At 46.6% G+C, this 22,806-nt stretch overlaps 1 protein-coding gene across 2 annotated transcripts in view; it reads right to left on the bottom strand.

Moving 5' to 3' along the window:
* sox5 (SRY-box transcription factor 5) overlaps nucleotides 1–22,806 on the bottom strand; it is a 345,783-nt gene that overhangs the window by 17,808 nt on the left and 305,169 nt on the right. For both annotated transcript variants that reach the window (XM_078235294.1, XM_078235293.1), the window contains 2 exons: nucleotides 5,285–5,399; nucleotides 2,765–2,938 (listed from right to left, as the gene is read on the bottom strand). In XM_078235294.1, the coding sequence (XP_078091420.1) occupies nucleotides 2,765–2,938; nucleotides 5,285–5,399 (289 nt within the window). The remainder of the gene's footprint in view (nucleotides 1–2,764; nucleotides 2,939–5,284; nucleotides 5,400–22,806) is intronic.

The following is a 22,806-nucleotide window of genomic DNA, read 5'->3' as shown; positions in this document are numbered from 1 at the left end:
AGCCAGAAGCTATGGGTTCAAATCCCACTTAAGGGGCTTAAGGCTCCGAAGGCTTGTGGCTTTTGCTACCAAATAAACCTGTTGGACTTTAACCTGGTGTTGTTAAACTTATTACTGTGTTCAAATCCCACTCCAGGGCTTGATAGTGCGTTCATAACGTGGTCAAACAGGTTTGAAATCCTTCCACATGCCAATGGCTGCTGGTAAGAGCAGGAGAGCTTCCTGCTCGGCCATGGGAAGAATGTTGGAGTCTTTACCATCACAATCACTAACTGTAGACTGCAACATGCATGCAAAGGTGCACATTGCCTCAGAAACCTGGACTCATTGGGTGGAATTTTCTCGTCCTGCCCGGAAATTGTAGCAGGCGGGACACAGACCATGGAAAGTCCCATTGACCACAGGTAGGATTTCCTGGCCTTGAGGTGAGTGCGGCCAGAAAATCCTGCCCTCTGAGTGAATTGTAATATACATTCACCACACCTTCATGAGGGTGAGCTCCACAAGTGAGGCTGATCCTGCCCTCAGCTGACACCCGCACACCTGGAATTAGGATGACCATGAAACCATTGTCGATTGTCGGAAAAACCCATCTGGTTCACTAATGTCCTTTGGGGAAGGAAATCTGCCGTCCTTACCTGGTCTGGCCTACATGTGACTCCAGAGCCACAGCAGTGTGGTTGACTCTCAACTGCCCTCCAAGGGGCAACTGGGGTTGGGCAATAAATGTTGGCCAGCCAGTGACGTCCATGTACAAATGAATATTTTTCATAATATTTTAAAATTAATATCATTTAAAAAAAGCTAAGGCCAATCACTCCACACAGTGGGGGTGGGAAAATCAGTAGGCAGAGTCAACCCCCCATCCTTCGCAGTAACCGCGTACAAAATGGCAATGGCACCTGGATGACTCCCCTTCCCCCTCTGGAGGGCAATTTCCTCCTCCCTCACTTGGGTTGAGAGCAGCGCAAACTGGAAATGAAAGCTGACACCTTCAGCGCATTGAACCATGGAGGAAGCCTTGTCGTTAATCGTGCAGCAGTGTAGGTGGAGAAAACGCCTGCCTTTAACAATACACTGGGATCAGTGGAGGCTGATTGAAACTCAGAGCAGCCGGGTAGCAAAGACGGAGAGAGAAAGAGAGAGATGGGAGGTATGTCTGAGCTTGTAATCCACCATATGCTGTGCTCCTGCAGACTCAGCTGTCCCAGAGTGCTGGGCTAAGGCCAATCACTTTCCACACAGCGAGGGTGGGAAAATCAGAAGGGAGAGTCAGCCCGGCATCCTTCCCAGTAACCGCGTACAAAATGGCAATGGCACAAGCCTGGGAGGAGTTCAGCTGCCTGAGCCTTTAGATATCAGGCAGTGCGACCCGCACACAAACACAGCGAAGCAGCAAGATCCCTTCAGGAGGAGAGAACGCAGGACTCAAAGAAGCCAGTTTTTGTTGAAAATCTTCATATATTATTTATTATTATTGTTATTATTAGTAGGCTTACATTAACTCTGCAATGAAGTTACTGTGAAAATCCTCCAGTCGCACTCACACTCCGGCGCCTGTTCGGGTACACTGAGGGAGAGTTTAGCACGGCCAGTGCACCTAACCAGCACATCTTTCAGACTGTGGGACAGAACCGGAGGAAACCCACGCGGACACGGGGAGGAACGTGCAGACTCCGCTCAGTGGCCCAAGCCGGGAACTGAATGATGATTTTTTGATCTGTTGCACTGCGCACAGAGATGATCACTCCGCCATCTCCCTCCCCACCAACAACCAAACCTCCCCCCCCCAACCCCTCACCCACCTCACCCACTCCCCCATGCCACCCCCCGTTGTTGGTAGAGTTAAACCCCCACTGCCCCTTTACATATTGCAATGAGCCAAAAATTCCCAATTAAAGCAATCCTTTAAAAAAAAAGCGAAGGAAATTAATTAAAACGAACATTACCTACAGATCTTCAGCGGCTGGGCAAGTTATCTCTATTTTGACATTAAGGAGGCTGGTTCTTACTGACAAAATGTAATTTAATTTAGCGAAGTCAAAGAATAAGTGACTCACAAAAAGAATTACATGGTTGTTATCTGTCAGACTGTCAGGAAGAATTACATGGACATTATCATCTTAACGATTCAGGCTGGCTTTTGTCTTCTAAGAGATGTTGTTTTTCTTCACACTTATTAATTAATCACATCTGCACATAGCTAATACTCTTCTACCTGACAATGAAACTTCAGTCTCAGTGTTGCTAAGTACTGTATTTAATTACAAACTATTAAGCAAAAATGGTCATGATCTTTGGCTTATTTCTGTCATCCCAGTTTGATCAATTGTTTCCATGAGAAGAAATAATAAGACAATTACCCAAGACATGGATTTAGTAGGATTTTTTTTGTTCTTTTATGGGGTGTGGTTGTCACTGGAAAGGCCAAGAGTTATTGCCCATCCCTAATTGCCCTTGAACTGAGTAGCGAGCTGGGCCCAATTCAGAGGGCAGTTAAGAGTTGACCACAATGGAGTTAGTCTGGAGTCTCATGTCAGCCAGACCAGGTAAGGATGGCAGATTTCCTTCCCTAAAGGCATTAGTGGGCCAGATGCAACAATCGACAATAGCTTTTTGGTCACAATTACTGAGACCAGCTTTCGATTCCAAACTTTATTAACTACATTCAAATTTCATTAGCTGCCGCGGTGGGATTTGAACCTGTCACCTCAGAGCCGGGTCCAATGCTATTGCCACTGTCACCCCTCAGCCAATCACTTACCCAGAATCTTGCTGATGTTGGAGTTGTGCATGTCGGGGAAGGCTTGAAGAATCTTTCGCCGCTCATCCTTAGCCCAGACCATGAATGCGTTCATTGGCCGCTTGATATGGGGCTCGTTACTGCTCCGGCCTCGAGCTTCCCTGTAGATCCTGGGCTCGGACACTCCTGCATTTCCTACCAGGAGCAGTGAAAAGGGAAAGATGAACATTGTGCACTTGAGAGTTTTACCCATTGCACACCCTCAGCACTTCACAGATTTTATCAGACAAAATTACAGAACTACAGAAGGGGATTTAAGAACTGTTTGACAATGGGGGTCAGTTTTAAGAAACATCTCAAAGGAAGAGGGAAGGGTAGGTTTCAGAATCAGGGGTTGAGGTACCTGAGGGCATTGACCACCAAAGGTGGGGTCCAAAGAAGTGGGGATGCACCGGAGTTGGAGGAGCTCAGGGTGGAATTTTCCAGTTCCGCCTTCCATGGGAATTGTAGTGGGCTGGGCTGGACCATGCATAGGTCCGTTGATCTTGGACGGAATGTTCCGGCCTTGGGGTGAGCATGGCCGGAAAATCCCGCCCCCAGAGTTCTGAGAGGATTGTCAGGCTGGAACAGGTTACAAAGAAGGATGGGAGAGGCTATGGTCAGATCTGAACCCCACAATTCATTGTATGTATGCATTATCAAGACAGCAGTCCAGGAGGAAGGCTCACCACCATCCTATTTGGAAAACTAAGGATGGACATCGACCTGGCCAATATTCCAAAGACAAAAATGATCCCGTCAGTGCAGGCTCCCCAAGGATAATGCATGGACCTGTACTTCCTGATGCCACTACAGTTTATGGTGGGCTATTGAGTTAAAGCCATTAAATAGATGCATTGGGTACACAGCCATGTGAATCATATATACATAGCAGATACTTCAGCTCGTTGAATATGTACATACAGATAGAGCGGAACTTCAGAAGGAACCAACATAACACTGACCAGAGCTTTCCAATACGCTAACTTGACTTTCCTCTTTTCAAATGCGAATGATTCTGTTATCTCCTATTTCTGATGTGGAGATGCCGGCGTTGGACTGGGGTAAACACAGTAAGAAGTTTAACAACACCAGGTTAAAGTCCAACAGGTTTATTTGGTAGCAAAAGCCACACAAGCTTTCGAGGCTCAATGGATTTCCTCAATGGAGGAAATGCCAGCAACTCCTCTGAAGCCCAGTCCATCAGGCAAACCAGCCTCCCATTCATTGACACTTCTCACTGCCTCGGAAAAGCAGCCAGCATAATCAAGGACCCCACGCACCCCAGACATACTCCCTTCCACCTTCTTCCATTGGGAAAAAGATACAAAAGTCTGAGGTCATGTACCAACCGACTCAAGAATGGACCTACTAATTAGCTGATCTTTCTCTACACGCTAACTATGACTATAACATTACATTCTGCACTCTCTTCTTTCCTTCTCTACGAACGGTATGCTTTGTCTGTGTAATGTGCAAGAAACAATACTTTTCACTGTGTACTAATACATATGACAATAATAAATCAAATAATAAATTGGCCAATAACATCCACAGTCCTTAAGTGATGGTGCCGCAGTATGGGACAAGGTAATGGCTAGTCCCAAACACAATGGCAGAGCTCAAACTCCTACCTTGTCGAGGTATAAGGGTTAATCAAACCAGCTCAGATGATAGTTAGACTTAGCTTCACTTATCTCCATTTTCAGATGTACTTCTTGTATGTTGGCCACCTTTGGCTTCACAGTCAGTGAAAAAAACTACTCAATTCTTTATAGTATCCACTTAAGAGTTGAGTCCCTGTTGAATTCTGGTCAGTGACAGATGTGACGTACGTCCTGCAATTGTCTTATGATCGGGTTGGGGGCGGGGTGCGGGTATTACATCTAAAGGGCAAAGGTATTTTTCACCTCCTGTTGCACTCTATCTCAAGTCTCCATTCTGGTCGTCGCTACGCTGCTAACTGGTTTCTGCAAATCTCAATAACATGCTGAGCGATTATCATCCGCCTCTAGTTTAATAAATACTGGATACAAAATGCTTTTACCATTTCCACTTACTGTTTAGAACTGCTGGTTTGGAAATCTGCACTGCAGCAAGATGCTGTACTTATGGCTTTTCTATGCTGTGTAGATTTCATTTCCTCTCCTTGCTACTCATATATGCAGACGGAAATGAAGGCTTAAAACATTCAGTTTTGCCATTATAGCTTTTCAAAGAAATCTCACCATAAATTTCTGCAAGACCATTTCTTCTGCTTTTTTTCCCTTTCTCTTTTTCCTTTTCTCTTTCTTCTCTCTTTCTCTTTCCCTTTCTCTCTCCCTTTCCTTTTCTCTTTCTTCTCTCTTTCTCTTTCCCTCTCCCTTTCCTTTTCCATGCTGACAGAAAGACCGCAGCATTAGATCTCTCAGGCAAGAATAAAAGACGCAGCCTTTGTAAACTTGGAGTGATATTGCCCTTACATTGAATGCAACCACATTAACAATGATAAAGGGTGCTGACCATCTGAATCTCCGCCCACGCTGAAATCCACCATCGCATGTCCAAACTTCCCATCTTCTGGTCGCTTCTCAGTCAGGTGCTGGGCAAGACTCTCCAATGAAGTTTTCTCGTGTACCTGAAAAATGAGAAGTGCCCATTTATAACCAGACGTTTTTTGAAGTTTTTTTAAAAGTTCAAGTTTATTTATTACTGTCACAAGTAGGCTTACATTAACACTGCAATGAAGCTAATGTGAAAAGCCCCTAGTCACCACACTCCGGCGCCTGTTCGGGTACACCGAGGGAAAATTTAGCTTGGTCAACGCATCTAACCAACACATCTTTTGGAGTGTGGGAGGAAACCGGAGCACCCGGACGAAACCCAGGCAGACATGGGGAGAATGTGCAAACTCCACACAGACAGTGACCCAAGCCGGGAATCGAACCTGGTCCCTGGCGCTGTGAGGCAGCAGTGCTAACAACTGTGCCACCATAATAGACAATGTCAGAATCGGAGATGCAATGGTTTTCTCACACATACCTAGATTGGAAACAATTTCTTCCCTCTCCTATTTGCATTTTAACTAAGTGACTGCTTACAGAATAAAACAGTTTCTTCATTTGTTTTTCACTTGTTTAATTTTTCTTGGCATGCAATGTCAAGGCTGCATTTATGGTCCACTGCTGCCTCACAGTGCCTAGGACCCGGGTTCAATTCTGGCCTCGGGTGACCGTCAGTGTGGAGTCTGCACATTCTCCCTGTGTCTGCATGGGATTCCTCCGGGTGCTGCAGTTTCCTCCCACAATCCAAAGAAAGATGTGCAGTTTAGGTGGATTGGCCATGCTAAATTGCTCCTTAGTGTCCCAAGATGTGTAGGTTAGGGGGATTAGCAGGGTACGTACTTGGGGTTATGGGGAACAGGTCTGGGTGGGATTGGCCCTTAGTGCGAGGGGATTACATGGGGTTACAAGGATAGGGCCTGGGTGGGATTGTTGTCAGTGTGGACTCGATGGGCCGAATGGGCTCCTTCTGCACTGTAGGGATTCTATCTATGCCTTGATGCCCTGATCACCAAGTGGCTTGCTTGGGCCCAAAAGGGATTTAAGAGTCAACCATCTTCTCTATGATCAGGGCCCTGGTTAAACCAGGTTTTGGGAACAGTTTCCCTTTCCTGAAGGGCATTAGCAAAGCACTGGATTTCGCAATAGTTCCAGTCACTCTCACGGTCCTCTGTAATTTGAGGCCAATGCAAAAATTATGCATGGAAAAGACAAACAATGCATACAAAAACATCATTGTACAATTGTTAGGAAATTATAACCAGTTTCTCCTCATATTTGATCAGTTTTAATTTCTTTCGATATACTTTTTTCCAACTATCGCTTAGATCGCATGAAACCAGTTTTGCAAACTGGTCTGTGTTCACACAATGTCAGATAACTTATTGTTCATAGTTCTGTGTCTTATTTCAATATATGATTTCAGCCCACAAAAATGACAAGCAGGTGCTGAATCGCCGTCCTCAGAAAGTTCTATCCGTTTAGTAATGCTGCATTAAACATTATGGTCAATTTGGAAAAGCCAAGTGAAGCCTCTGACATTTGTCCAAAACTGCTGAGGGATGTTGGCCGAGATTTCCCTCTCAGCACTGCCGACATAACTGTAGTCCTCAGTAAAATATCCCACTGTCTCTAATTCTGGCCATCCCCCCAGTACAGCCCTCATCTCCCTTTTGCCCTGGCTATTCCCCCAAGATGTGGAGGTGCTGGCGTTGGACTGTGGTAAACACAGTAAGAAGTCTCACAACACCAGGTTAAAGTCCAACAGGTTTATTTGGTAGCACAAGCCACGAGTGGCTTGTGCTACCAAATAAACCTGTTGGACTTTAACCTGGTGTTGTGAGACTTCTTACTGTGTATTCCCCCAACACAGCCCTCATCTCCCACTTGCCTTGGCTATTCCCCTGGTACAGCCCTCATCTCTCCCTCTCGCCCTGGCTATTCCCCTGGTACAGCCCTTATCTCTCTCTCGCCCTGTCCATTCCCCCAACACAGCCCTCATCTTCACATTCTTAAGTGACATACACTTGACCAGAAATGCCAGATACGGTTTAGCCATTCACTATGTGGAGATGCAGGCGTTGGACTGGGGTAAACACAGTAAGAAGCTTAACAACACCAGGTTAAAGTCCAACAGGTTTATTTGGTAGCAAAAGCCACACAAGCTTTCGGAGCTCCAAGCCCATGTAAGGCCTGAAGAAGGGGCTTGGAGCTCCGAAAGCTTGTGTAGCTTTTGCTACCAAATAAACCTGTTGGACTTTAACCTGGTGTTTTTAAACTTCTTACTTAGCCATTCACTGCCAGATCTGGTTATCCCAAACGAAGAACGACTGGATTTTGCTCTTATCACAGAATCATAGAATCCCTACAGTACAGAAGGAGGCCATTTGGCCCATCAAGCCTGCACCGACAACTATCCCACCCAGGCCCTATCCCCACAACCCACATGGACATGAAACCGAGACCCGAACTGCCTACTCGGGTGGATGTAAAATATCCCGTGACACTATTTCGAAGGGCAGGGAGTTACACCCGAGTCAATGTTTATCCCTCAATCAACATCAGGAAGGCATGTTATCTGATCTGCTTTGTTATCCTTAAAGGGACAACCACCGCACCTAAGTCAAGTTTAAGTTTATTTATTAGTGTCACAAGTACGTTTACATTAACACTGCAATGAAGTTACTGTGAAAATTCCCTAGTCGCCACACTCTGGCGCCTGTTCGGGTACACTGAGGGAGAATTTAGCATGGCTAATGCATCTAACCTGCATGTCTTTCGGACTGTGGGATGAAACCGGAGCACCCGGAGGAAACCCACGCAGACACGGGGAGAACGTGTAAATTCTACACAGACAGTGGCCCAAGGCTGGGATTGAACCTGGGGCCCTGGTGCTGTGAGGCAGCAGAGCTAACCACTGTGCCACCCTGGGATAATCCTAACCCTAACCCTGGGATATTTAACATGGTCGGTGCAGGCTTGGAGGGCCGAAGGGCCTGTTCCTGTGCTGTAATTTTCTTTGTTCTTTTTGTTCTTTCTCTCCAACTAAAAGACTCAAGCAACAACTTGCATTACATAATGCTCATGTCACAGTAAAACATCCCACAGCACCTCCCAGGAGCTTTGTCAGACATAATTTGACAATGAGCCACCTGAGGAGATGTTAGGACAGGTAGAGTTGGTTTTAGGAACCATCTTAAAAGGAGGAGGGAAGTGGAGAGGTTCAGAGAGTGCAGGAAAGTCTTGATTTTACAAAATGTCTTTCACAATCCCAGAATTATCCCAAAGCACTTGGCAGCCAATGCAATCCTTTTGAAGTGTAGTCGCTGTTGCAATGTAGGAAAAATGGCAGTGAATTTGCACACACCAAGCAACCTCAAATAGCAATGGAATAGTGACAAATAACCTGATTTGTCATGTTGATTGAGCGTTATTCTAGGGATGTAGAGTGGGATTTTCCAGCCCCTGCTGCTGGCAGGATCTTCTGGTCCCGCTGAAGTTGACCCCCCCCCCCCCCCCAACCATGGCGGGTTCCCCGTCGGCAGGGCGGTTAAGCTATGCATAGGCCCGTAGATTTCAGCGGAACTTCAGCGGGTGGCACGGTAGCACAGTGGTTAGCACTGCTGCTTCACAGCTCCAGGGACCTGGGTTCGATTCCCGGCTCGGGTCGCTGTCTGTGTGGAGTTTGCACATTCTCCCCGTGTCTGCGTGGGTTTCCTCCGGGTGCTCCGGTTTCCTCCCACAGTCCAAAGATGTGCGGGCTAGGTTGACTGGCCCTTCTAAATTGCTCCTTAGTGTCCCGGGATGCATAGGTTAGAGGGGTTAGTGGGTGGATATGTGGATAGGGCCTGGGTGGGATTGTGGTTGGTGCAGACTCGATGGGCTGAATGGCCTCTTTCTGCACTGTAGGATTCTATGACGGGAAGATCCTGCCAGTGGCCGATGGCTCACCACATCCGTCATGGGAAAACCTGGTGGTGAGGCGTGGGGCGGGGGGGGGAATGTGCTGGAAAATCCTGGCTGCCAGTGATGCAGTGATTAAAACTGGGCACGCAGGAAGGAATCTCTGGTCCGGCGCTGCAGTGAACGGAGACTTTGCTGAGCGCCAAATTCTCCGTCCTCGCTCGCAGCGGCGCCGGGACGTGAAGGGCTGAAAAAAAAATCCCAGCCTCCTAGTTGGGAGAATGGGGTGGATTACTGGTCAATTGTACCCCCAGTGAAGTGATTGGGCAGGCTGGGTGTCAGCCGGAGCGAAAGAAAAAAAAAATCCAACCTCCCTTCCCGACCCTGCTCGCCTGTCAGCTTGGATTAAAATTGAGCCCATGCAGGATGTATTGCACATCGCTTGCTGCTCAGAATGACTGACTGTAGCAGAGACTGCTGGCGAGAACAAATACAAGAGGGAAGGATATCAAATAAGCATCAAGTGCCACTTTCAATTAAATCCTGTTACTGTTCTCCTTCACTGTTAGGTATTTAAGGAAACAATTACAGGCACAGGCTGTGCAACTGAAATTTAGATTCCGACAGTTGTCTTGCTCTAATTGTTTGTAGGTTCAGAGGATGAAGGAAAATTAGCATTAATACCTGGGGAAAGGAAAATTATGTTGCTGGATTGGAACTTGCACATGCTTTTAGATAACACACTTTTTGACATGCTTTTAATGATCCCACCCTGGCAGATGGCAGGCAAATAAATGGAAAGACAAGAGTGATGAAAAATAAATGTTTCCTCTTTTAATGGACAATACAAAATGATCTGTGCACATTGTAAGGGGAAGTGACAAGTGCTGTCAGAGCAAGGAAGATGATAAACATTTCATTAATATGCAGTTCATCGTGTTTTATTTATAAAGTCAGGTTATTTTTAAAATAAAAAAACATAGATCGCTATCCACATTATGCCGCGCAGCTCCCGAGTCCCTCACAGCTACTGTTCAAACTGAACTGCATTCCCTTTAAGGAATCGCGCCCTTCCGTTGCCAGCTGGGACCAGTCCGTTCCTGGACAAGTTAAGGACATTTTCTGAAACCCCCCTTCAAGAGAGAGTTCAAGAAAATGATAGCAGTTTATGGGTTGCATCAATAATTCAATCGCATCTTAATAATTTAACACCGGATATACAGGTGGGTTTTAAATATTCATGAGGCCAATAGCGTTTAAAAAACATTGTACCCCCAAATTGTCGAAAGCACACAGCTTTTCTGCGTGATAGCGGTGTCTAAATGTCAAATGGGCACAAGGACATGCAATAATTTGGAGATAGGGAACGGTTCGTTGTCTGATTTGATTTACAGTGATTATAGACACAAATAACAAAAGAGCTTCCAAATTTAATTAGCATCTTATCACAACCTTGGGACAGCCCAAAGTACTTCACAGCCAATTAATTACTTTGAAACGCAAGTGTGGCCGTCAATTTGCACTCAGCAAAGTCCCACAAAGTGGCAATGACATAGACGATCTATTTTAGTGGTGCTGGATGATAAATCTCGGTGAGGACACTGGGGGGCACTCCCCTGTCCTCCTTCAGAATAGTCCCAGGAGACTTTTGTTTTACATCCTCCTGAAAGGGCAGACAGGCCCTCGCTTTATCAAAAAGACAGCACCTCCGACAATGCAGCATTCCCTCGGTTTATAGCCTCTAATCTGTGCTACATTAGGATACATTTCCACAGTTTCTGAATTCCAACACCAGTAGCAAAATGCTCTGCAGGCTTATCCAGCACTGTGGCAAATACTTGAATATCAGCTCATTCGCAAATCACTTTGATTGTATTTTTAATTGTAGGTTTTGCGGAAATCTTGGCAGGTCCGCAGGGCCTAAGTGTGTATCAGTTTGTTTTTGAATAATATGCTGTCGGTGGGCACACAAGTCAGGAATCTTAAGAAGCATTGTAATGTGGTGCTCAGGCCACATCCCAATAGTTAGGACACATTTCCAGAGGCAGCCTACAGTACTAAAGTTGCCATAGTCCCAGGTGACCAGAGCAACCCCATGTATTTACCCTGCTAATCCCCCTAACACTAAGGGGCAATTTAGCATGGCCAATCAGCCTAACCCGCACATCTTTCAGACGAGGGAGGAAGCTGGAGCACCCGGAAGAAACCCACGCAGACACGGGGAGAATGTGCAAACTCCACACAGGCTGTCACCCAAGGCCGGAATTGAACCCGGGGCCCTGGCGCTGTGAGACAGCAGTGCTAACCACTTTGGTGGGGATCACTTTAAGGACTGATAGTTAAGGCCAATTATAAATCAAACAACCTTCAGCGGAGTCCAGGCCCAGCACTCCAGGCAGAGGGATTCCATGGCTGGGTCCTGCTCATTTCCATATTAAGATCAGATCCACACTTACTTTGCCTAAACAAGCAAAGCCCTGATGATGTCAATGTGGTTTGGACTCCTGTATCGTGGCTCAGCTAAAGCTGTCAACATTACCCCCCCCCCCCCTCCCCCCCTCCATTTAATGCCTGCGAAAATGTCAGGGCACTGTCGGATTTAAACCCTGATGGGTTTTGAATATAAAACTTGACACAAATAATCGGGGATTAAAAATATAATATTGAAACATTGATTTGCAAAATTGTTCAAATGGAGATGTTGTATAAATAGTCTGAAAGTGAACTGTGAGTATTTATTTACTTCTTGGGCAATTTTTGACCTGCTGGCTGGAATTATACTGACCCCGCCCACCTCGAGAATCGTAGCGGACGATGGGCAGAGCACGGGAAGGTCCATTGAGCTCGGGTGGGATTTTACGGTTTTGGGATGAGTGAGGCCTTTACGGCCCACCTGCTGAGTCTCAGACAAAACTAGCCTCACAACACCAGGTTAAAGTCCAACAGGTTTATTTGGAATCACGAGCTTTCGGAGCGCTGCTCCTTCATCAACTGCTCCTTCATCACTCACCTGATGAAGGGGCAGCGGTCCGAGAGCTCGTGATTCCGAATTAAACCCTGTTGGGTTTTAACCTCTGAGACTTCTTACTGTGCCCAGCCCAATCCAATTCCGACATCTCCACATCTCTGATTGTAAGTAAGAGCAGCTGTTGCTAACTGGGAAAGGGTTATGGCATTATTCTTAAGTCTATATAAGAACCAGCTTCCACCCACCTGTGTGAGAAAAGCAAAAGAGAGTCTGTGCCATCTGGGTTTTGTGAATAAAGCTATATTCAGGAAAAAAAAACTGCCTCTAGATTCCCCCTTTAAACAGTGAATGAGCGCCGATTTGTAACACCCTAATCTGGATTCAGAACCTTACATGTGGGAGCAAATCTGAGTCCCAGTGTGTCTCAATGACCTGCAAAGCATATGCTTCCAACTTCAATCAGCACGCTCCACCACAAGATATATCCCACAACTTCACAACCTCCCACTGATCACCGACAGAACAATGTTGCCAATATGCCAGACAAGCATCTGGAGCCCATGCTTCTCCCCCACCAATGATTCTCATTCTGACAATTACTTATGAAGAACTATAGTAAATTTAGGGGTGACGTGCGGGGAAAGTTTTCCACACAGAAGGTGGTGGGTGCATGGTAAGCCCTGCCCAGTGGAGGTGGTGGAAACAGGCACATCGGCAATGTTCAAGACATATCTGGATGGGTACCTGAATGGGAGGTGAACAGAGGGATGGTAATCATGTATGGGCAATAGGTAGCAGGTCTAAATATGGACTAGGAGTTGGCATAAACTTAGTGGGTGAAGGACCTGTTCCTGTGCTGTATTGTTCTTTGTTCTTTTATATGGCAATACAGTATTACAGTCTAAGCACCCAGTCCCCCCCATCATCAACGCACAGTGGCCACGCAAATCACTGCAGCAACACGTCGAGGCTTCATCAGCAACACCTTTCAAACCGATAAGCTTGCCACTTTGGCCATCATTGGCAGCAGGTGCAGGGAACACAGTCACCTCCGAGTCATCCCCCCTAGAATTCCTTCATTGTCACTGGAACTCTTTATCTAATGGTATCTAAGAGCAAGCAGGTAATGTTGGAGCTGTACAGAATGTTGGTTAGGCCACAGCTGACCAGCTAAAAGATACAAAAGTCTGAGGTCATGTACCAACCGACTCAAGAACAGCTTCTTCCCTGCTGCCATCAGACTTTTGAATGGACCTGACTTGCATTAAGTTGATCTTTCTCTGCACCCTAGCTATGACTATAACACTACATTATGCACCCTCTTGTTGCCTTCTCTATGAATGGTATGCTTTGTCTCTATAGCGCGCAAGAAACAATACTTTTCACTGTATTCCAATACATGTGACAATAATAAATCAAATCAAAAATCAAAGCTGGAGTACTGTGTGCAGTTCTGGTCACCTCACTATAGGAAGGATGTGCTTGCACTGGATGGGGTACAGAGGAGATTCACCAGGATGTTGCCTGGGATGGAGCACTTGAGCCAAAATGAGAGATTGGATAGGCTTGGCTTGTTTTCTCTAGAGCAGAGAAGGCGAGGGCGGGGGGGGGGGGGGGGGGGGAGCAGTGGTGGAGGCGGTACACACGCAAGATTGAGATGTATAAGATTATGAGGGGAATGGATAGGGTGAGTAGGAAGCAGCTGCTCTACTTGATTAAGGGGTCAATCACAAGGAGCTGTAGTTTTAGGGTAAGGGGCAAGAGATTCAGAGGGGATGTAAGAAAAAAAAATCACTCAGAGGGCAGTGGGAATCTGGAATGCACTGCCCGGGAAAGTAGTGGAGGCCACAAACCTTACAATCTTTAAAAAGTATTTGGGTGAGCCCTTGAAATATCATAACGTTCAAGAGTATGGGACAAGTGCTGGGAAATGGGATTAGTGTGACTTTAGTTATTGTCGGTGTGCAGACTCAATGGGCTGAATAGCCTTTTCCGCTGTAAAACTCAACGGGTGGAATTTTCCCATCCTGCCCGCCACGGGAATCGTAGCAGGCGGGACACGGACCATGCAAAGGTCCGCTGACTTTGGGCGGGATTTTCCGGTCTTGGGGCGAGCACGGCCAGAAAATCCCGCCCGATGACTCCGTGGCCGGAATGTTACGGTCGTTCACTCCAGCGGGATTTTCCCATCCCGCTGCAGCGAACGGAGATTTGGCTGGGCGCCGGATTCTCCGACCTCGCTGCAGCAGGAGGGCGGACGGTAAGATGGCGCCCGTAGGGAGCCCCACAGAGCGCAGTGGCCCAGGAAAGGCGGCTCACCACTACTTTCTCAAAGGCGACCGGGAGCGGAGCAATAAACCTTGGCCTTGCCTGCTATGTTCACATGCTGAGAATAAATGGAAAATGTTCCCATAAAGACACGGGCATGCCATTGCTTCATGCCAATGAAATAAAGCACTTCTACTTGCATGCGTTACATATCATTTGGACATCAGTAAGGGAAAAGTCTGGCAGGTTCCATAAAAGAACATTTCCTTGCATGTCACCCAAAGTGCATATATTGAAATAAAATTCCTATGTGTGTAAAATTAAGTGAGTGAATCCTTGTATAATTAAATATTTTGATTAAAGTGCCAGAAGCATTTCAGAGCAAATTGCTAATTCCAGGTCAATTTCAAGCCTGTAATTTAACTTCGAAGTGGCACCCTTATGTGAATGGATCACTTTAAGAAACAAACTCACAAGAAGGCAATCAGGATGTCATAATGACAGACTCTCAATCGCCCAGGCTGCGTTTTATCATTGTTCAGACTTCCCTCCTCAGTCAGAAACAGACCATATAAAAGGGAGGCTGCAACTTTTATCTTCACCAGTTAAAGGCTTTCTGATAATACTGAGAAAAATTAAAAGAGACAACTTCCAACAGTAAAAGCTCTTTGAAGAATGTCTGGGGCTATTTTTGCAAATAGGTTTCATGTCTCCGTCTGTCCGCCAAGGATGAAGCTTACCCCACAAGAATCAGCCCGAGAAGCAGTTGCTGCTTCCAGCATTAATGAACCACGTTGACCCGTCCGTCTGCTCCACCTCCAGTGAGGAATGGACCCTCACCCCACACTGCAGATCAGCACCCAGTGCCGCAGAAAGAAATCTCCGTAAGACCATAAGACATGGGAGCAGATTTAGGCCATTCAGCCCATCGAGTCTGTTTTAAAGTTAAAAACGTTTATTTGTTGGTGTCACAAGTAGGCTTACATTAACACTGCAATGAAGTTACTGTGAAAATCCTCTCGTCGCCTCACTCCGGCACCCGTTCGGGTGCACTGAGGGAGAATCTAGCATGGCCAATGCACCTAACCAGAGCACCCAGAGGAAACCCACGCAGACACTGGGTGAACGTGCAGACTCCACGCAGACAGTGGCCCAAGCCTAGAATCGAACCTGGAACCCTGGCACTGTGAGGCAGCAGTGCTAACCATTGTGCCGCTGTGTGTCTGCTCCGCCACTCGGCCCATCGCGTCTGCTCTGCCATTCAATCAATCAAGGCTGATCTGTTTCTCAACCCCTTTCTCCCACCTTTTCCCCGTAACCTTTGATCCCCTTACCGATCAAGAACCTTTCTATCTCTGTCTCAGTTGTGTCACAAGATGGTGAGTTCAAGTCCCTCCAGTGACATATTACCTTGCCAAATACATCCTCGGAGGAAGGTGCCGTCATTCGAACGAAGCTTTTAATTGAAGTCCTGCCCACCTGTGCGGTTAAAGACTCTGTGACGTTATTTTGAGAGCAAAGTTCACCCTGGCTTTCAGGTGCATACTTATCCCTCAACACCGGTTTATCTGCTCGGTGTTGTCTGCACTCAAATTGAGAGCAACATTTCTTCCTTCTGCATCTATTTTGCTATGTCGGAATCACAGACTAAAATCCATATTCCACCAACATTTCAAAGAGTAATACTAATTAAAGCAGAGATGAGCTGCTGAGACGGTAGCCCTGATGATGAAAACCCATAGATGGGAAATAATCTAAAGATGAGGCTTGAAGATTCAGGTGATAGAGGGGCTGTGACTGTTTCCTCTGGCCACACGTCATTGGCTCTAAGCGGCTGAATGGTACAACGCTAGCCTCTCTTTCTACGCTGGCGAATAGCTCCAGCATTCTGTCCGCCTGTTAGTTTCAACCTGAATTCTCTCAGTGGCACAACCCATAATCTCCCCGGCACACACACCTTAACCGGTCTTGCGATTCATTTTGCTATTTGTGGGGATCTTGCTGTGTACAATGTGCAGCGTAAAGGCGGGTTCTTCTCCTTGTGTGTGAAGACAGGGCAGGTCAGGAATCAGTTCAGCAAGGGTAATGGCAGGAAAGCATATCCATAAGTGAGGGGGGGGGGGTGTTGGGGTTGGTGAAGGAGTAGGGGAGGGGTTGAGGGGGAAGTGGGATTTCCTGGCTAATTCGATGCAACACTCTAAATAGGGGCAAAGTTGTGCCTACCCAGAGGGAACAGGGAAGTTTAAAGTTTATTTATTAGTCACAAGTAGGCTTACATTAACACTGCAATGAAGTTACTGTGAAAATCCCCTAGTCGCCACACTCCGGCGCCTGTTCGGGTACACTGAGGGAGAATTCAGCACGGCCAATCCACCTAATCAGCATGTCTTTCAAACGACCCCTTTGGAAAAGGGTTGGTTGGCAGGAAGGATTTTTCCGGGATAGGCAAGTCTCCTGAATGTTCAAAGAAACCATCTTCATCGGACTTTTAAATATTGGCAGGGGGAGGGGGGAGTGGCGAGAGGGGTATAAAGGAGCCAACCCAGACTGGGTAGCTTCCCCCTTTGTTGGCCAGATGCCAGCTTGGCTGGGAACATTGCAGGAGGGTCTCACCAGAAGAAAATCAAGGATTTCAGAGGCCCTGGTCTCTAATGGACCATCTTACTGCTCGAAGCAAGTTTCGTCTGAAAAAAAAAACTCAACAGAATTTGGCTGCCAATCAGACCAAATCCTCTGAGGAAGTCATGTTGAGTCTGTTAGTATCATGTACAGTCAGATTTCGTTTTATTGTGTTGAGATAGACACTGACTTAAATTAACCCCGAGCCACTGAGGGAATGTTTGCGCGTGCTTTTAATTACAATCTGCTCAGCAGACACACAGGTCAGTTAAACAGCAGATCAAAAATCCCAACTGTCCTAATGGAATACCCTGATCATTCGTGGAGTGTGTCAGGGTGAATCATTTTATTTGGGGGGGCGGGGGAGAGTGGGAGGAGGGAGGGGGTGCGGGGTGGAGTTACCAACATGGGATTTCCCTGGCATGTCAGAAATCCTTTACACACCAGAGCATCCAGACTAAAACAGTAGCTAAATAGCAAATTGAGATCAAAAAAGGCTGCAAATGAAATAAACAATTCTCACTACCTTTAAAGTTTATTTATTAGTGTCACAAGTAGGCTTATATTAACACTGCAATGAAGTTACTGTGAAAATCCCCTGGTCGCCACACTCCGGCGCCTGTTCAGGTGCACTAAGGTAGAACTTAGCTTGGCCAATGCACCTAACCTTCACATCTTTCGGACTGTGGGAGGAATTCGGAACACCCGGAGGAAACCCCACCAGGGTCGGGCTGGGATCCAGAGACAGTCCTGACTCCTCAGTCCGACTCCCAAATGTGAAAATTCAGCCCCAATAGTTTTCAGGGTGGCCTCAGCATGACGGATTCTATGAAACGCTGCCGTGTTTTTTTTTTCCCATTTTGCTTCAATGTTAGCGAAGGAAAGTCTCAGTCGGGAGGGAGCTGCTTTGTAGGGTCTGCTGCAGCTTTACGAACTAGGACACATCACGCGCATCGAGTGAGACTTCTGCAGAGCTCGGAGACGAATTGTGTCTCTGAGACTTTAACTTCAATTCGCTGAGTCCATTAGGCTTGACTCAATCTGACTAAGTGCCGAGAATGTGGATGTTATTTAATATTCCTTCATAGACAGTGGCATTTTTGTTTTGAATGCAAGTAATTTAATAAAGCTCACTGTGTAGTTAGCATGCTAAAGCTGTCACTTTGAATTCAGCATGAGGTGGAATCGTTGCGTGGGAGGGGATCGGTTAAGCAATGCAGATTGACTTTTCAAGACAAGTTGTTTGGTGAGGGGATGCTGCGATGTCACAGGGCTGTCATCCATCCCATCTTGGACATGCGTTCCTGCGGAAATGGAGCTTCTCTCCTTTTTGGAAGTTGGCAGGACTTCAGCCCTGAGAGTCGGAAAGGTTTTGGGTTCAAATTCCTCTCTTTTTTCTTCATTCATTTATGGGAGGTGAGTGCCGCTGGCCGGTATTTATTGCCCATCCCTAAATGCCCGCCATTTCAGAGGGCAGTTGAGAGTCAACCACATTGCTGTGGGTGACATGTAGTAAGAGTTTTGACAACACCGGGTTAAAGTCCAACAGGTTTATTTGGTAGCAAATGCCATTAGCTTTCGGAGCGCTGCCCCTTCGTCAGATGGTCACATGTAGGCCACACCAGGTAAGGACGCAGATTTCCTTCCTTAAAGGACATTAGTGACCAGACGGGATTTTACAACAACCAACAATGGTTTCATGGTAATCATGAAACCCACAGTACAAAAATGTGCGGGTTAGGTGGATTGGTCATGCTAACTTGCCCCTCAGTGTCAGGGGGACTAGCAGAATAAATGCATGGGGTTATGGGGATAGGGCCTGGGTGGGATTGTGGTTGGTGCAGACTCGATGGGCAGATTGGCCTCCTTCTGCACTGTCAGGATTCTATGATTAGACTTTTAATTCCAGATTTTTATTGAATTCAAATTTCACCTTCTGCTATGGTGAGATTCGAACTGAGGTCCCCAGAGCATTACTCTGGATTACTAGTCCAATGGCAATACCACTACGGCACTGCCTCCTTCTCCAGGACTGGAGCTGTTGAATCTAGCTGGTACTGCAATGCAATAGTGAGTTGTCCGAGGCTCTCCTGGACTCACGGCATTTGAAGAAACGCAGGGGAGTTCTCTCAGCATCCTGAACTATACAGGAAAAGTATATCTTCATATATTACATTATAATTACTCCCATTCAGTCCTTTGAGCCCACTGTGCTATTCAATGAGCTCAAAATTGTTCTGCATCCCAGCTCCATCTACCTGCCTTGTTCTGTAACACTTACCTCTCCTTCTCTCCCTATGGATCATCCTCATTAATCCAATATTTGCTAATCATGGCTCATGCTGTGATTGGGAAAGGCAAAGGGAGAAGCCTCAGAACCTGAGGACAGAGATGGAATGCACACATTGCTGCTATTCCACACTAAGCCAACCAACCCCCCCCCCCCCCCCCCGGCCCCCTCCCCCCGCCCCCCTCCCCAGTGTAACCCTTAATGCCTTTGCTTAACAAAAATCTACCAACCTCGGTTTTGAAATGTTCAGTGACCTATCCTCAGCAGCTTTTGGGGAGATTGAGTTGTATATTTTCACAGCTCTTCGTGAAGACGTGCTTCCTGACCCCACCAAGGAAATATAAAGCAGAAACCATTTCTCCTTCTCCCGAAAACAAATTAACTGGACATTCACCTCACTGCTTTTGCGAACTCGTGAGTAGATTTTTTAAAATATTCATTTACGGGGTGCGGCTAGGCCAGCATTTGTTCCCTGCCCCTAACTGTCCTAAGTGTTACAGAGCCACAGCAATGTGGTTGACTCTCAACTGCCCTTTGAACAAGGGCAACTAGAGATGGGCAATAAATGCTGGCCAGCCAGCGACACCCGGGACCCATGAATGAATAAATTTTTTTAAATCACCATTACAGAGACTAGCATTCAACTCCAGATTTACTGATAGAATTTAAATTCCACAGCTGCCATAGTGGGGTTTGAACCTGTGTTCTCAGAGCACAGGTTCAAATAGTCCAGCAACATTACCATTATACCCTCTCCCAGATGGTATCTTTGCTGTTGGGTAATAACCTGGTGGATTAGACTGCACGCCCCTCTCCTGGATAATGGGAATGGAATGGATTTCAAAGCCAGTTTTGGAAAGGGTGTGCTCTAACGGACTATCACCTCGGCAGCAAAGATGAAAATTTACCCCATTCACCAGCTCTTGCGGGTTCTGGGATAGCCTGGGGATGTGAAAGGTACTTTATGAATGCAAACCGCTCTGCATTGTTTTATACTTTTGAGGTAAGATTTGAGGTTCCTATCTGACCAGCTGTGATCTTACTGAATGGCAGAGCAGGCTCAAGGGGCCGAATAGCCTACTCCTGCTCCTTGTTTAGCTGTAATGAAGTACTGCAGTGTTTGGTTTAACCCCTCAGGTCTTTGAATTCGTAAACAATATACCAGTATTTCCTTTGGTGTGCTTTCCACTGAAGAAACTTGAATTTATATAGCACCTTTCACAACCTCAGGATGTCCCAATGCACTTCACAGCCACTTTTGACTATAGAACCATAGAAAAGTTACAGCACAGAAGGAGGCTATTCAGCCCATCTTGTCCATGCCAGCCAGAGGACATCGAGGTGCCCTTTTTAATCCCACCTTCCTGCACCCGGTTCATAGTCCTGTAGTTTACAGCACTTAAGGTGTAGATCCAGGTACTTTTTAAAAGAGTTTACGGTCTCTGCCTCCACCACCAACTCGGGCAGCGAATTCCACCACCCTCTGCGTAAAAAAGTTCTTCCTCATGCCCCCTCTACACCTACTGCCACTTATCCTGAATCTAGGTCCCTTGGTTCTAGAATTTTCCACCAATGGAAACAATTTGATCCTGTCCATTCTATCTCTTCCCTTCATAATTTTGAACACCTCAATCAAGCCAACCTTCAGATTTCTTTGTTCCAAGGAAAATAACCCCAACCTACCCAATCTCTCCTCATAGTTACACTTTTCCAGCCCTAGGAACATTCTTGTAAATCTTCTCCGCACTCTCTCCACAGCAATTACATCCTTCCTGTAATGTGGTGACCACTACTGCCCACAACACTCCAGTTGTTACCTCAACAGTGTTTTATGCAATTCCACAACATTATATCCCTACTTTTATACTCTATACCTCTGCCAGTGAAGTAGAGCATTCCATATGCCTTCTTTACAACCTTGTTTATCTACTTGAACTGCTGCCTTCAGGGACCTATGTACTTGTACACCATGATCTCTTACCTTACTCACCCCTATTAGTATATTCCTGTTTATTGTGTATTCCCTACAACTGTTTGGCCTCCCTTACCTCACACTTCTCGATGCTAAAATCCATCTGCCACTTTACACCCACTCCGCCAACCCATCAATATCATTTTGGAGATTATAGCTATCCTCTACAGTATCCACTACTCGGGCAATTTTTGTGTCGTCTGCAAATTTCCCAATCGTGCCCCCCATGTTCACGTCCAAATCATTAATATATAACACAAACGGTTAAAATCCCAACACCAAGCCCTGTGGAACAGCAATTGAAACAGCTTTCCATTCGCAAGGGCATCCATCGACCATCACCCTTTGTTTCTTGTTACTAAGCCAACTTTTGATCCAATTTGCCACATTACCCTGTATCCCATGGGCTTTTACCTTTTTGACCAATCTGCCATGTGCCATGGGGTGGCAGAGTGGTTAGCACTGCTGCCTCACAGTGCCAGGGACCTGGGTTCGATTCCCTGCTTGGGTGACTGTGTGGAGTTTGCACGTTCTCCCTGTGTTTGCGTGGGTTTCCTCCGGGTGCTCCGGTTTCCTCCCACAGTCCAAAGATGTGCAGGTCAGGTTGATTGGCCATGCTTCATTGACCCTAGTGTCAGGGGGATTAACAGGGTAAATATGTGGGGTTACGGGAATAGGGCCTGGGTGGGATTGTGGTTGGTGCAGACTCGATGGGCTGAATGGCCTCCTTCTGTACTGTAGGGATTCTATAATTCTATGATGCGGAACCTTGTCAAATGCCTTGCTAAAATCTATGTACACAACATCCACTGCGCTACCTTCATCAACAACTTTTGTCACTTCCTCAAAGACTATTTGGTGATTTTCTAGGCAGGGGTTAAGTCCCAGGGCCAGGACAATACATGGGTCCTGAGACCATTGAACATAGAACATTACAGCGCAGTTCACGCCCTTCGGCCCTTGATGTTGCGCCGACCAGTGAAACCAATCTAAAGCCTCTCTAATCTACACTATTCCAATATCATCCATATGTTTATCCAATAACCATTTGAATGCTCTTAATGTTGACTAGTCCACTACTGCTGCAGGCAGGGCATTCTGATGCCTGTCCACCACATGGACAGGCAGCAAGCAGAGGCAATGTTCCCAGTGGTGGCCCTTTAATTAAGCGTGGCAGTCAGGATCTTCATGTTGCCAGCTTACTTGGAAGGTCAGCAGCTCTGCAGTGTTCCCCCCACTCCGGCAATGCTACCGAGAGACACGGCTGCTACTGAGGCCGTGAGGACAGCATGAGGGGCCTCTATCTCGAGGTGCCCTCTCAGGGGAGGGAGGCGGAAATTCTGTCCCTTAACTGGGACTGGGGCCAGACAGGTCTCAGCTATCACAGAGGGGGTACCCCTTCCACTGCGGCAGCGAGGTCACAGGGGCCCCCTCCTTATGCTATGGAGCCTCCAAGGAGGCCTG

Source organism: Mustelus asterias, chromosome 19 (genome assembly GCF_964213995.1).
Source record: "Mustelus asterias chromosome 19, sMusAst1.hap1.1, whole genome shotgun sequence".
Lineage (NCBI taxonomy): Eukaryota > Metazoa > Chordata > Chondrichthyes > Carcharhiniformes > Triakidae > Mustelus > Mustelus asterias.
The sequence above is the reverse complement of the archived record's forward strand: the minus strand, read 5'-3'. Positions and strand labels throughout refer to the sequence as shown.